Source organism: Pteropus medius, unplaced genomic scaffold, assembly GCF_902729225.1.
Source record: "Pteropus medius unplaced genomic scaffold, Ma_sr-lr_union100, whole genome shotgun sequence".
Lineage (NCBI taxonomy): Eukaryota > Metazoa > Chordata > Mammalia > Chiroptera > Pteropodidae > Pteropus > Pteropus medius.
In genome coordinates, this window is record NW_024349800.1 from 41,525,343 (window position 1) to 41,540,560 (window position 15,218).

At 42.6% G+C, this 15,218-nt stretch overlaps 1 protein-coding gene across 1 annotated transcript in view; it reads right to left on the minus strand.

Moving 5' to 3' along the window:
• The window catches only part of ARHGEF33 (Rho guanine nucleotide exchange factor 33), a 58,735-nt gene that overhangs the window by 3,238 nt on the left and 40,279 nt on the right, over positions 1 to 15,218 (minus strand). Inside the window, 6 exon segments of the mRNA XM_039887365.1 lie at positions 4,857 to 4,996; positions 6,850 to 7,651; positions 10,129 to 10,293; positions 11,293 to 11,495; positions 13,162 to 13,215; positions 13,790 to 13,970. Of these exon segments, the coding sequence (XP_039743299.1) occupies positions 4,857 to 4,996; positions 6,850 to 7,651; positions 10,129 to 10,293; positions 11,293 to 11,495; positions 13,162 to 13,215; positions 13,790 to 13,970 (1,545 nt within the window).

Below are 15,218 nucleotides of genomic sequence, written 5' to 3' on the forward strand. Positions count from 1 at the left end.
CCCAAGGACCACAGAAATCTTCACCAGTTGCGTTCCCATTTCTGAAACAAATGCCAAAATCGCCCTGTCTAGTTTTCAAAGTCCATAAACTCAGCTTAGTTTTTTTCTTTTTTAACTGCTCTTCTCATAAACAAACTTCTGTGTCTCCAGGTGTGTGAATTTCTCTATGTTTGATATTAACTATTAATTAACTAATGGCTATCTTGCTAATCCTTTTCAAATTCCAGTATCCACTACAGCCATGACTAAAAGCTCATTTTCATCCTTCAAAAGGTAATTTTTAACTGACCTCTTTATATGCTTACATGGTATATGGCCACTTTGACACTTGGACTCTTCCAAAGGTGTGGCTGTTAGGCTCTGAAGTAACGTATACCTAAGTTACTAGGAAATCACTCACAGAATCTAGGCGAAAGAGCCAGAGTATTTGCTTTTATTCGCTTTCTCTATAAAATAGAAATGGCTTTTGAGCTCCTGGGGACATTGTGGCTAACTGCAGGGCAGATCTGAGCAGATGCTAAAGGGACAGGCAGGCAAACATTTACTGGGTAAGAGTACCATGCTGCCAGTGTATTCTGACACATAGCCATCCAAGTATATGATGGAAAGAGAACAGACCTGTTACTAACTTTCCTTCTACTGGATTGACAGAGACGAAGAAAATAACAAGTTGGGCCGGTCATACAAGTATAGATTTGCTACAAATAAACTTGAAAGTCTGTTTGGAGCTGGGGAAGGGAGGAGGAGTGGAATCCAGTGCCACAGAACCCTCTGACCTACATTTGTAATCAGGTTTGAGTAATCTAAAATGTTATCCCTTCAACCATCTCCTTCAATCATAAAGTTACATAGGGAAATGAAATGGGAAATGAGAAAGAATCCCAAAGTAAGTAAGAATGGGGAAAGGTTTTGAGATACACTTTAGGATGTAAAGAAGAAGGTGAGGGTAAAATTATCAATTGATTCTTAAGCAGTCCTGCTTTCTATTACTTGCTCCGTTCCACAGGCAAGGCTTGACATATGCAAAAACAGCTGATAAGACACCAAAAGAAGAGGATTCACTGACATTCAATTTTATGGGACCCTGCAGAAGTACTCTGTGTGTGTGATTAAGAAAATAGATCTTGATATGATTGGTGGAGGGAAGGAGACATTCTGAGGTATGTAAGTTATAAAGGGCTAGAGGAAGAGAATGGGTGAGGAAGTAGAATTAATCATTTGGAAGCCATATTCTTTATCGTGGAGTCCCCCCAAATTTGAGGATAAAAAGGGAGAGCATTTACATTCCCTACCCCTAAACTGTCTTACAAAATCCTCTTCCCCTATGCCACATACCCCCGACCAAGAATATTAATTAACCTAAGTGTAAGATTTATATATAAAGATGAAGTAGCATTTGCCTTAGACTTCAGAATACTTTACATTTAAGTCTTTGACAGCCTCCATCTAGATCCTTCTAGAATGGAATAGTTTGCCTTCCATTCCGCTCAAAGACAGGGGGATAGAAGGATTCAGTCCAGCATCAGCCTACCACATTAGGTCTATTCCTGGGTTCTAAAAATTCTCATTAAAATTTTTTAAAGTCACTTAACATTTTCAAACTTTAAGATATGTCTTTATTCTGATCGATTCTAGGCAGCAGCTTTCAGAGACATTTGACCTGGTATCTACCCAGGACAAATGTGTCTGAGATCAAAACAATCAGAGTGTCATCACCCCAAACATCTTGGGTATTTTTCAGGATTTTTTTTTTTTATGTCAACTTGACTCTCCCTTTTGAATCCTTGTGGGTATGAGCATTCGGCCCTCCCAGCCTCAGAGGGAAGAGAACCCTTTCTCAGGTTTTCTGTTGCATCTGGCTCCATGCCTAGCTTCATCCCGAAGCAGCATTCTGGGTGTGTGGGGCCACCAGCCAAACAAGCCCCTATGGATACAAAAAGTGTGTCAGTGTAGACAGGAATGAGCCTCCAGAGGGCTGTGGGGTAGGCAGGCAGTGAGCCCCAGATGTGACACAGGCACTGGTCCATTTTGGACCTCCGAGGCCAGGCTCTGGCATGGTTTCAGTACCAAGGATTAACCACTTCTTAAAGTCACAGGGCTTGCTGCCAGCCTGACCTCCCAACGACATGGGAGGTAAATGAGCTGAATGTCTCTTTCTGGTTCCTCCCTGTACCTGCCCACATTCCTGACTTTGGAGTCCCCCATAACATACATAAAGTTGCTACATAATAGCTAGGACTATGTCATTCACGATTCCTATACAAGTGTCTCACAAAGTACATACCTATAAGAAAGAATACTTAATTAATGAAAAGAACAGTATGTTCTCACTTAAGTGAAGAGCCACTGACCTTTCTGTGCTATGCTGGGGCCTCCCTGCCCTTCTTTACCTTAGCATAATGAAGCAAACTTTCCATGGTTTTTGGAGGAAAATGCTCAAGAAAAGTTATTCGAGCTGCTTCTTGATCCCATGCCAAGTCCTCAAGGCGCCCACCACGGCACCCTGGACACAAGGTGATAAGCAAGCATCACTTGATGGTGCTCACAGTCTTACACCAGGTATAAAAAGCCAGGAAAGTTTGTCAGTGGGAATAGCCATCTGTGTGGCCATCCACATCACACTTCAGATTTTAAATACATGTGATTGATGCACAAGGGAATGATCTATGAAAAAAGATAAGAGGACTAAGGGGATCCACTTGACTCTCTAAGAAGGATCCCAAAAAGCTGCAAGAGGACTGGAAGCAATTAACCAACATTAATTTAATTTGGAGAGTCCACATAAGTCTTGAGCATTGTACCAAGCATTGTGCAGGGCTATAGAAAGATAAACTCTGGTGAGTCTTTAAAATTACAGGCCCCAAGACCACATTAATTTCTTGTTTCGGATGTTAAAAAGATGTGATTACTCAGATTGATCTACAACAAAGTAGAACTACAGATAAAGCAAATCTCAGCACTAGAAAAGACTCAGGTGATTATGCTGAGCAATCTCTCACCCGGTGCAGGAATCCCTGCCATAGCATCCCTGACCAGGGGCATCTAGCTTCTACTAAAGAGAACCCACTCCCTTATGAGGCAGCCAGCTCCAGTTCCAGGCAGCTGTATTTTTAGAAAGTTCTTCCTCTTACCCATTGTCATTAGTTCTGCCCCCTGGACACAGTTCTACCCAAGTCCACTCCCTCTACCTTAAGTAACCAGCAGAGCATTTTCTTACATCTCTCTGAAAAGTGGGAATTTGTATACACAAAACAAAACTGGTGGATCCATGGCTCATTGCTTTCTGACAGTATCCAGTCATTATAAATGGCGGTGGGCAAAATATGGCTGTTTTTTGGGGAATACTGTGATTAAAAAAAAAAAAAAAGGCTCGAGCAGTGCCTTTAAGAATTTAGAGTCTTTAGAAGGATTTAGGAACCTACATCCCAAGATCAGTCTAGAGAGCTGTCTGCTGTCGGGGCTCTCCACCCCTGCCAAATTTTACAGAAGTAAGCATTGGGCCAGGAAAGATCTAAGTCTCTGATCCTAGAAAGAGGGTTACAATTCTTAACTCCTCACCCTAAATAAAGGAGATCTAGCAATAGTCATGCCTGCATGCATAGGAATACCTTGGCAAAACTGAAAGGGGACTTTGTAGTGTAGGGCTATGTCTAATTACAGTTATATTGCTGTCCCTTCCTCTTTCCCCATTTCCAGTAATAGGAGGCAAGGACCAACAATTAGAGACCCACTAATCTCAGTGCTACCCTCCCCATGGGAGAAGAATTAGACAAACCATCAAAAAAGTCCTTGCTCCAGGCCTGCCCCTAATTCTTCCATCAAGATCATTATATAAATCAGTCAGGAATCTCTATCCTCAAGGAAAAAGTGATTTCCCTGTGCTTTCTCAGCAGCAGCTCTCCAAAGGCGGCAATAATGTCTTTAACTTTTCCATCCACTAAAATATGAAGACTTACTGTTTAAAACTGCAAGACCATTTTCTACCAAAAAAAAAACTAAGTAGCAAGGAAAATCTGACTAAGGGAGAGAAGGCCTGAGGACCAGGGCAGATAGAGACAGCAGTCCCTCAGACCGGCAATGGCTAGACTGGAGAATCCCTCTATGGTCAAATGCTGCCCAGTTCTCTGTTCCTCACATTTCACGCTGGTGTTAGGCCACTGTCTCCCAGTCTGTAAGACAATGCTGGTAAATGCTGGCCAAAATGCCTCGGGCATGATTTCATTCATAACAAGGGCTTAGAATTTTAGAAGGACCGCAGAAGGGAAATGTCTTGTTTTTGCCTCCTAAAAGTATGGAAACTCCATTAAAGTGATTTTTTTTTTTTTTTAACTAGGGCCCAAGCCAAATCCATTCAATCATTTCTCCTAGGCAAGACTCTAGCAGAAGTCCCACTAAACATGTACCAACATCCAGGATAACAACAGACCCCTATAGACAGAAGTGCTGAGATGCCTTAGAAAACTTTCCACATGTGGGGAGATTCTGACGGAACACCCATTACTCCCAACTCCAACAGTGGATCCCACTCCTCCCAGTCTCAAAGGAATTTGATTGTTACCAGCTCATTTCCCAGGGGAACTCCTCTGCTCATTCCTCTCAGGACACATGACTTTGGGAACAAGGAAGTAGGGCAAAAAGATAGAAGAGGCAAAGGACTGAGCTGAATTTGCTTTTACTCTAGGATGTTACAATAAGAAACATCTTCACCTGGCAGGAATCATGGCTACTGGGTGCAGGCACTGAGCTTGAAGCAGTTGTGTGAAACCAGCTACTTGGTACTTATTACTGTTAAAACCTCAAGACTTAGCCCAAAGGGAAATGAGTTACAAATGCTGTCTTGTCTAAGGGCTACTCACTTCTTTTTAAAGAGCTTGCGGAAGGAGCTGCGAAAGCCCCCTTTCTGGTCTTGCCTGGGGTTTTGATCGCTGAAAGATGTTTGTTCACTTTCTCTTTCTTCCTTTGGACAGAATCTGGTGGTGTCTTCTAAATGCATCTCCTGCAAACACAAAAGAGGAGTGTTTTTTTCACTTTTTTCCAAATTTAATATCTATCCTAACTGTCGGACAATTTTTTAATTTTGTCATTTTCCTCTCTCACCCCAAAAGACTAACTAATGGTGGGAATCCTAGTCCAACTAAAGCAAACCCAGGCTAATTAAGAAATAAGTTGTTGAAAAGAGAATAATTTTCTGCTGAGTGTAGAAATATTTTCTGTGTATCAAGGCAAATAGTGTAGAGTAGGATTAAGGTAAATAGTTAAAGACCAAGAAATAAAGGAAGTAGGCAAATGTTTAAAGAGTACAGAGATTAACTTCTTATTCTGGCATCAATACTGTCTTGCTGGAAAATCAGTAGTAGTCCCTTTGTAACTCTGGGTATGTTTCTCTTTCTACAAAATAAGAAAGTTCCTTGATTGTAATACTAGTTTTAAACTCATGTTCTTAACTCTCCATTTTAGGCATAAATGAGGGAGAGAGTTTTTGAGAGGTCAGATCTGTTCAGAAGTAAATGTCAACTGTGATTATGCACACTTAGATTTTGAAAACCAGTCATTGAAGGTATGCTCCTGCCCACCTGCATTTATGTTTATATAAGTCATCTGAGAATCTTGCTAAAATGCAAATTCTGATGGAGTAGGTCTGGGCTGGGGTCCCAATTCTGTATTTAAAACAAGCTCCCAGGCAAAGCATTGACTACTAGCCCAAGGGCCACATTTTGAGAAGTGGGCTGTTAGGGTCTATATAGAAACTAAATCTCTTAATAGTTTAAGAAAAATTTTTCTGTAGAATCACCATCTTGATAATAACTTGCCTTTGTAGAGCATTCCATACTTTACAAAGCATATTCACAGACTTTATCTTACTTGGCCTGGTCCTCACAACCATCCTGTGAGGTAGGTAAGGTATATATTGTGTTGTTTTTACAGATGAGAAAAACTGGAGGCACAGAGAAGCCAAGTGAACGGTCCAAAAGCACAGGGCTATTTGGCAGTAGAGCCAGGACTAGAACCTAGATCTCCTGACACCTAGTCAAGTGCTCTTTGCAATAAAGCATACCGTCTTCTTTCTTAGAGACAGACACTAAAGGCTAGGGTTTGACATCGTTAAATGTCCCAAGACTTGCGGACACCAACATTAGACATCAAAGTACTAAACACTGACATGGAGACCAAAGAAGGTGTTTGTGAATCAATGCTTGACTATTTTGTGTTGTCCCAGTCTCCCTGGAGTCTGCAAAGTAACGTGACACCATTTTCCAGTCAAAAGGAAAATAGGAAGTGAACTTAGCTTTGCAATGAACTTTGCAGGAAGTCAACAGTGAGACAGGGCAACTTGCCTCTTCCCTAGCTACAAACGAGGCTGGTGTGGGTCGGGGGAGTAGAGTTAGCTGGTATGTAGTGTTGGACATTTTGAACCTTTAAACAAAGAGGTGTGCCTAATAGGAAGAGAGAGAAAACAGGCCTGGGACTTGCGTGCAGTGCTTTCAAGGTGAAGTGTAACCCTGAGGTACTACCGCTTTCACTGGGTGTGGGGATGCTGGTGTAAGCAGGTTTAAGAAGAGTCAAAGTCCCTTCTCTCTCTTTGCCGTGGTACACATAAATGTGTGACATGCTTTTGTGTCCTAGGGCAAACTGCAGAACGGGCGCTAACACTCGCCTTCGAGGACTATTGAGCTCTGCACAAGCCTTTACCCCAGCATCTGCCATAACTGGGCCCGGGCCTCGCCCAGCCAGACCCCTCTCCCCTTCGGCAAGCTTGCTTCCCCTCAACGCCAGGTGAACCCGGGCTGCTCCCTGGAGATCTAAGCCCGGGGCTGCCATTGGTGTGGGTTGGGTTTGGTTTTACTTTACCCTCCTTACTTCCAAATAGGTCTGCTTTTCGCTTTGGGACCTCTGTTGGGGAAAGTAGGTCCGGGGCGCGCCGCGGGCAGCGGCAGCGGCCGCGCCGTGGGGCTGCGCGGCGCGCTCGGCTTTGAGCGGCGCGCGGCCGCCGCTGCTGCTGCGCGTGCTGTAGAGACGCGGGGCCACGCCCTCGGCGGGCGGCGCGCGCGGGAACTCCTTGAGCGAGCGGCTCAGCGGCTTGGCCTTGCCGTGCGCCTGCGCCGCCGCCTCCAGCTTGTAGGCGCCGCTGCTGCTCGCTGGCGACGTGGCGCTCTTGGGCAGCGGCTGCAGCGGGTGCTCGGGTCGCTCGGCCTCCATGGCGAAGCTGACGGGCCGCAGGAAGCAGATGTCTAGGCTGGACTCGGAGGAGGCGGGAGAGCAGTTTTCGAAGAGGGCCGGGGCCTGGAAGGGCTCCTCGTCGTAGGGCGCGGGCAGCGCGAAGATCTCGCCGCCATATTCGTACTCCTCGTAGGCCGCGGGCACGAAGCTGCGGGCGTCGGGCAGGAGCTCGGCAGGGGCGCGCAGGCTGCGCTCCACGTTGCCCAGCGGCTCGGCGGGCGAGGGCTCGAAGTCCATCTCCGGGATGGCCTGCAGGGGCCCGGCGAGCGCCTTCACGTCTTGCTCGGCGGCACAGAACTGCGCCGGTGCCAGGAGGCTGTCGGGCCTGTCGTGCTTCCTGCCCTCGATCTCCCAGTCACTGGGCTTCCCTGGCTGCATGCTCTCCATCAAGCTTTGCTGTTGTTGGCTTTTCTTCATTGGGGGCATCAAATGTCTTTAAAGGGGAAACAATACAAAAGAGGTGTGCTTACGGTTTGTTAGTGCAGGCCTCTGACCGAGCAGTGCAAGGCCAGGAGCTACGCACTTCCTGCGCGATACTGCTGAGCCGCAGAACTGTCAGTTCCTCTCCCCTCTGCCCCTCCCAAGCACCTACATGGGTTACCTACCAAGCTCCACAGGCCTCTCCGATTAAGGAGTTCCCACGCCCTGGTCTCCCAAGTGGGAGAGTGAAAATAGCCGTCTGTAAAGTGGATGCCCGAAGTATCCGTCTGAGCAAGGAGGCACTGCGTAGAGATGGCTGGTGGGCCAAGGATGGTCATCACTTCCCATGTGGAAGCTCTGCCCCTCCCCCACCACGTGTTAGGTCTCCCAAGGTACCTTTTTTCTATCTTTAATCCCTTTCTTGCCCTAGCAGAGTCATACAAAAATGGAAACAACTCTTCTTCGACTCATGGATCTTAACGCTTAAGAATAATTCCTAGAAATAAATGTGTTAGGATCTTGATAACTGTTGAATCTGGATGATGGTATGGGTTCACTGAACTTTTACGTGTATTTGAAAATTTCAGAATAAACATTCCTCGTGGCTATTAAGAATGCTATATAGGTTGTCTCAAACCTCCACCTACAGAAATATTACCAAATGACAAGGCTGTCACTCTTATGTCCAATTTTTTGTTTAATCATGGATAACAAATAATTTACGTGAGATACTAGGATAGCATACCCATCAGATTGGATGTGATTTGCCAGTTCCGCTGGAATTTATTTGCCAGGCAGACGTGAGTGGACTACTACACACTGACCCAAACTGGTTATTCTTCTAGTTTATTTATTCATATTTAATTCTACCATGAAAAAGTACACAATGCAGAGGTAAATGCTAACACTGAATATCTTTCTCTGCTGATGTTAAGATGAAAATTAGGTCTTACACTTACAGAAATTAAAAGAAATAGTAAAATGCAATATCAACCTGACTCAAATTCTCTTTTAACTGAGTAGATTGTTGTTAACTGAGAAGGCTTTGGGGGCCATTTTCCTAAACACAGAGTTCAGTGCCAGCCAGTTTGTTCAGTCTGGGTATAGTTTCTGGGGATTTCATTTTTTGGCTCTATTTGTTGCACTTCAAAGAGAATAGTTTTATCATTGTCTTAAGAGCTGAAGTGAACCACAAAGTAAATATCCACTTCCTGCCTATCTCCCACTCTCCACACAGGAAAGGTATTTTTTCTGTGTGGCATTCTTTACCTATAGGACTTCTAGGATTTTCTCTATGGGAAGAAAATCACCCTGGGCTCTATTTATAGAAAAGTTAATGTCTCAAAATGACTATGAAAGTTTTCCCTCCTGCCTATCCACATTTCCATGTCTGTCTCTCATTGAAAATGTTCTCAGTTTTAAGAGATGAGGGCAAAAAGAGGAAATAATTTATTCTGCATTACTGATCGGTTGCTTCTTCCCATGATTGTCACTGGCATTCTAAAAACTGCAATGATTAAAAATTGAAATAATGAAGTAATTTTGAAGAAAATTGTCTTCAAAAATTTCAGTGAAGGAAAGAAAAGTAGCTTTTTGTATGACTTGTAAATTTTCTTAAGATAATAAAACCCCAAACAAATTATAGTGTAAGGAATTAGTTTTATGAGAATTGTCTATATTTGATAAAGTGGGAATTTGGAATTTTGAGTTTTGGTTTCTCTTATCTTTCCAGAATTCCTGGTTCCTAAAGGAGCTAATTTGACTTTACCCTTATCTTTTAGAGGTAAAGTGAGTTCCAGATATGTACATGGTCCAATTCTTACCCTAACGATCATCAAGAAGTTTGCTGAATGAGAATTCAGTTTAGTATGCTAGAGGATTGTATGCCGAGACTTTAAAAGGCTGTCAAACCCATCCACTGCCCAGAACAGCTTTCAGGGTAGCTGTCATAAGTGAAGAACAGAGATTATATGAAGTTCCTTTCTGAGGAAGCTTCAAAGAGAATTGGAAAGGGCTAAACAACATTCTTTCTGGATCACCTCAGACCTGTTTCTAATCCTCGGAGCCCAGACTTACACTGATCCCTGATTGAGATTCCCTTTTCCTCTACTCTGTCTTTTGGAGAACTTAAGCCGGTTCCCACCCTTCTGAGGGCTTACAAAATGCCTTCTTATCTTCTTATGGCACTCTTCTACTCTATCATTGTTCATACCCAAAAAGACTCATGCTGTAGGTGGAGGGTGGTTCCATGTGGTAAAGTTTTTAGGAGTAACCTCCAGCCTCTAGGCCTGCTCCTTAACATTAGTGCCTTCCTCTGGGATCCAAGCACTGGGTCAGCAGCTTGCCTGCCACACAGAGGCCTGATAGGACAAGAGAGAGGGAGGAGTCCTGTTGGTCATATTTTTAATCCAGGCTGTCCTGCTACCCAACATAGACAGCCTGTGACGCAAGGGCATTGCCTTTAACCTGTCCACAGCAACAGGTGCTTACGTGACAGCAGGACTTGAACTTGGAGCAGAAGGGTAGGGTTGCAGCATCTCTTCTGTGTGGATCCCACTGTCGCGGACAACCTCGGGCCCTGCAGTGGGAGAAGCATCTTGCCCGGCATTTGCACACTGGGAAGCCAGCCCTTTGTACAGTTTTGCCATGGATGACCTAACGGAATAGAAGTAATAATTCTCAGAGTGTACAGTGGGAAATCGGCTCTCCGAACACACAGATTCTGCCTAGAAAGATAGACCGTTTCTCAGATGAAGTTCAGCTATGAAGTTTCTGTCTCTCTCCGGGGAACCTCTACAAGCCAGGTTGCTTACATAATAGGGTACAAGCTGGCTGCTGGGCAGGAGTAGGAATGCTGATTAATTGGCTGAATTGAGTTTAGGTGAAAGGGGCGGTATGGGGAGATATCCACCATTAGAGTAGCCCTGGGTTGGGAGAGAGCACTTTTTTCTGGTGTGAAGCACCCATAGAAATGATTCTGTTCTTCCTCATCAGTATGGGATGTGGTTGAAGGAAATCCAGGTCTTTAGGAAGCTCTGCTATTGATTGCTTCTGTTCTCTCTGAAGCCCAGATTCTCACTAATCAGCCCTTCCTATTTGTTCTTAGCATGAATGAAATCTGTCAATCACCATCCCCTCTTACTCATTTTATTTTTATCCATAGCACTTATCACCATCTAATTTATTAACTAGCTGTCCAGCCCTAGAAACTAAACTCCATGTGGCAAAGATTTTTGTCTGTATTGTTCACTGCAGTATGTTCAGTGCATAGAGCAGTACATGATACACAATAGGTGTTCAATAATTATTTGTTGAATTAATGAAAGAGACCACATTCTGGCCTTTAAACTGCATTTTTAAACCTGGCAAGTTTAGGGAAACAAGTATTTTTGAGGTAGTTAGCAACATGGGACAAGAGGGGGGCTGTATAGACATTAGAGTGAAAGTGCTTCTTTTTCTAAAGTAATTTCCACCAGATGGTAGGTGCTTCCCTCCTGTAGCTGGCCTGGCCACCTCTCTTCCCTTCCCTTCTCTCTTCTACCTCCTGCCACTGCATTTCAGCCACTTAACATGTATGTGGTTACCCTCAATGACTGTATCTCTAGTCTCAGGAATCTTTAGTCAGCCGTCTAGACTGCACCATCAGAACCTTACTTTTTGAGCTTTTTCCGTTTCTGAATCAGCAATTCCTCATTGCATTGAAACAGCAGGGTATAGTGTGAGATAAATACTCGAAGGCGCTGAACACACACCAGAAGTAGATAGTAGTCAGGGTGTTCCTGCTCTGTGAACTTCAGGACATTCTGGGTGAAGGAAAAAAGAAAGCAGGATTGCATAATTAGAATAAAAAGTTTTGTCTTTTCTGCACCTTGAGTTGATCTGTTATGAGAGTTTGGTAGCCATTTAATCAAAACAACAATACATGTGTCCACTATTCTCTTCGTCCATCACACCAAGGGAAAACCGTAGTCACTATTGCTCCTGTTTGAGTTGGATATAAAAATACAATAATTGCATTTGAAAAATTAGAAGGATCTACTAATTAGGTCACGGAGGTAATGGAGCCATTCTAACAATTATTGTCTCGGGGAATGCTTATAACCCAAATCAGTCAGACCAATGGTAAACCTATCAGGAATCAAAGCAGGCTGGAAGAGGGCGGGTGTTTGTGATCACACCTGGACTAGTCCCTCCTAGTACATTGGCTACTGTGCTGTAGTGGGACACACATGCAAGCTGCATTTGGGAAAGCTAACATTTATTGAGTGCTTCCTATTGCCAAGCATTAAGCCCTTTACATACATTTTCTCTTTTAATTTTTACCACAGCCTATTAGACAGGTACCATTATTACCTTCATTTAATAAGGAAGTCGAGGTATACAGCAAAGTTAAGTAATCTTCATTAGGTTACACAACTAGTTGGTAGCAGAGCCAGGATTTAAACTCAAATCAGGTTGTAGAACCAGGGCTCTTATTTACCATACTGCTTGCAAGACCTGGGTTTCAGTCCCACTAAGTATATTAATGTGGGCAAATTACTTGACTTCTTTGGCTCTCCATTTCCTTATCTTAAAGATGGTAATAATGATACCTATTTTATGGGATTGTCGAAAAGATTAAATAAGTATTGTGAGAAAATTACTTTGAGATCTAAAGCCACACACAATTGAAAGCCTCTATAATGCTGATCCTGGGCTACTTCTACCTGAGATAAACCCAAACATTTCTAAGATGCTTTCACTGAATTACTTAGAAAGATCAGCCAACAAATAAATCAGGACAGATGGGTGATGGAAAGAAGAGGGGTTGNTAAGGACCTAGAAACAGGAATGATAAGAGCTAATATTTGATATATGTATAAATATCAAAAAGAAGTGCTACTTTGCAGAGATTATCTTAATCATTTAATGTGTTCATTAATGTTTTTTAATTCATTTTTTTTTAATCTTTTTTGGTTTTCAGGTAAATATCCCTATGGACTTGGGAACCAAAACTCGATAGCCCTGCTTTTAATGAGAGAGAGTGAAATGATAAACTAAGGCAAGGGAGAGGGATTATGTAAGTTGAAAAAGTATTTTCAAATTGTTAAATGATAAAAATGCATATTTTGTTTTAAAATTGCCTTCAATTTCAAACATCTACATCCGAATGAGGAACTTTGTCCGACCCACTTCATAGTGTGTAGATCAATGGTTCTCAACTTCTCGAGAACCGAATACACATGAGTAAAAGTGATATTAGAAGGATAGCATCACATCTACTTTAATCTATATGAGTAGATATGTTGTAAACTTCGTTTTATTATCCTCAGTTGAGAATCATTGATATACAGAGGTTGACTGCAGGCAAAATCTGGCTTGCAGAACAATTTTAATTAGTCCTCACAATATTTTTAAGATAAAAACATTTTGCAAAAATTTTGGATTTCCAGCTGCTGTTAAAATATTAGATCTGGCATTTCCAGTCCTTTTTTCCTGCAAAACAATTGCATAAAGCTGAGTAGCTATTCCTTGTATAAAGGCATATGTATTCCACTTAAGCTCACTTCCCAATACTCCATAGTGTATTAAATTCAGCTTACTTCCACTTATTCATATCACTGTCTGGCCCTGTAGGCATGTGAGTCTGCAACTTCTGGCCTGGATCATATTTTTTTTATAGCACATCATAGAGATTTCAAAACTTAATATCCTTTCTCAAAGGAAGTGAAAACAAAAACCATTCAAGACAAAGAGCTGCCTGTATCATAATTTTTAAAATCTCTAAGGAATGAAATTGGGTGTGAAAGTATATACACATATACAAACCCTTATGTATTTATTTTATATGTTCATATGGATATATATATGTACATATGTATATATTTATACACAAATACACATATATACATAAACATATCACATATTCAATGGTGGCAGTTATAGTATAGTATAAAGTGATGAACTGGAAGTCAGAAGATTTGGGTTCTAGCCACAGATCTAGTCACAGCTATCTAGCTAGCTGGGTGATTTCAGCAAAGTCTTAGTATCTCTGAACTTTATTATCTGTAGAATAAGGAGGTTAGACTAGATCTCAGTGGTTCTTCTAACTCTGAAATTCACTGCTTCTAAATTCTCCATTAAGAGAAGTAGATGAGAGAGACAAAGATGCATATAACTCAAGGTTACCGAGGATTTAAAAAAAAAACAAAAACCTTACCTCATCATTTGTTAATTTAAGGAATAAATCTCCAAGGACTCCTTGGCGTGGCCACTTCAGGACCCTTTCCTGCAGAGCATGAAGCAAATCCAGGTGCTGCTGGACAAGGTACCGTAAAGAGCCAGGGAAGAGGCTTGAAACAGAATAGAGATAGGATCACGCAAACCAGATGCAGAGAAGAAAAGACCCTAAAGAATATGTGCAGTAGTCCCATTTTCTGCATCTAGGATTAAGACTTTTTAAGTTTGTCGTTGTAGACCTGACAGCAGATATCCTCAGGATATAAAATGACCCCTGTACTGATGTTCCTATACAATTGTGTATTGAACTAACAAAGAGCAGTCACTTGAATGGCCTTCTGGACTGTCCCTGGGGTAATAGTTTGAGATTTAAAGCCAAACTGGTCCACTCTCATTTATGTGAAGTGGAAATTCTAAGGGAAATCTTTTTCAATGTTTGAAAGTTATTCTCACTTGATGTGCAGAATAGTCTAATTAGTGCTGTGGTTAACATCACTAAGGTAGCACTTGGTCATTCTTAGCTCCTGAGTAGGAAAATTTGTTTAAAGCTGGAAACTAAAAGCTCGGGGGATACAGGTATGGAAGTATTCCTTTTTCCTTTTCTTTCAGCTTCTAAGAGGCATACTGGGCAAAGACAGAGTCTGGCCTAGAGAAGCTACAGACCAGGCCTGGTCTGCCACTCCCTGCAGCTTCACAGAGCCCCCTTCCTACTCATACCGCTCTGCCTCACTCTCAATATACCTCCTTTTTTTTTTCCAGAGGAAATTAATGGAGGAAGAAAGATGCCAGAGAAGGATCGGGTGGAGAGACCAAAGAATCATGGGAGGAAGATGGGAGTTTTGTTGGAGCAGAGTGGGGTGATCAGGAACCTATAGGAATGAGGAAGGAAAACATCAAAGGAAATGAAGTTTTACTGGGCTACAGAAGGATCTGAGCTCTAACTTGGTGACTTAGAGGAATGTAAAGTAGGTTCTCTTCTGCTTTCAAGACCTTAAGTTTAACAGAGATGAAAGTGACAGCCTGCTTGTCGAGAGCCCAACTCATTTGGCTATGTACCCAGGGTCTAATAAGAGTAAATTAGTAGACAATTGGGGTGCTTTGCCAACCCTGAACAAGTAGACCTTTGTTAAGGTAGGGAGGACACCAGTTCAGTAGGTTTTTTCAACTCAACTCCAAGTAAAGCAAAGACTCAGAGAAGACACACAAACAGCAAAATAGTGATTCAAGAATTCCTTCCACTCTCTTCTGCCACTCCTCCACTTCTTGTGCCATTTAGTCTCCACATATGTGAAGCCAGCTGATTCATGTGCACAGGAGAAGAGGCCTCCTGATCTGAGCTGTTACAGCTTGTGCAGTAGGCT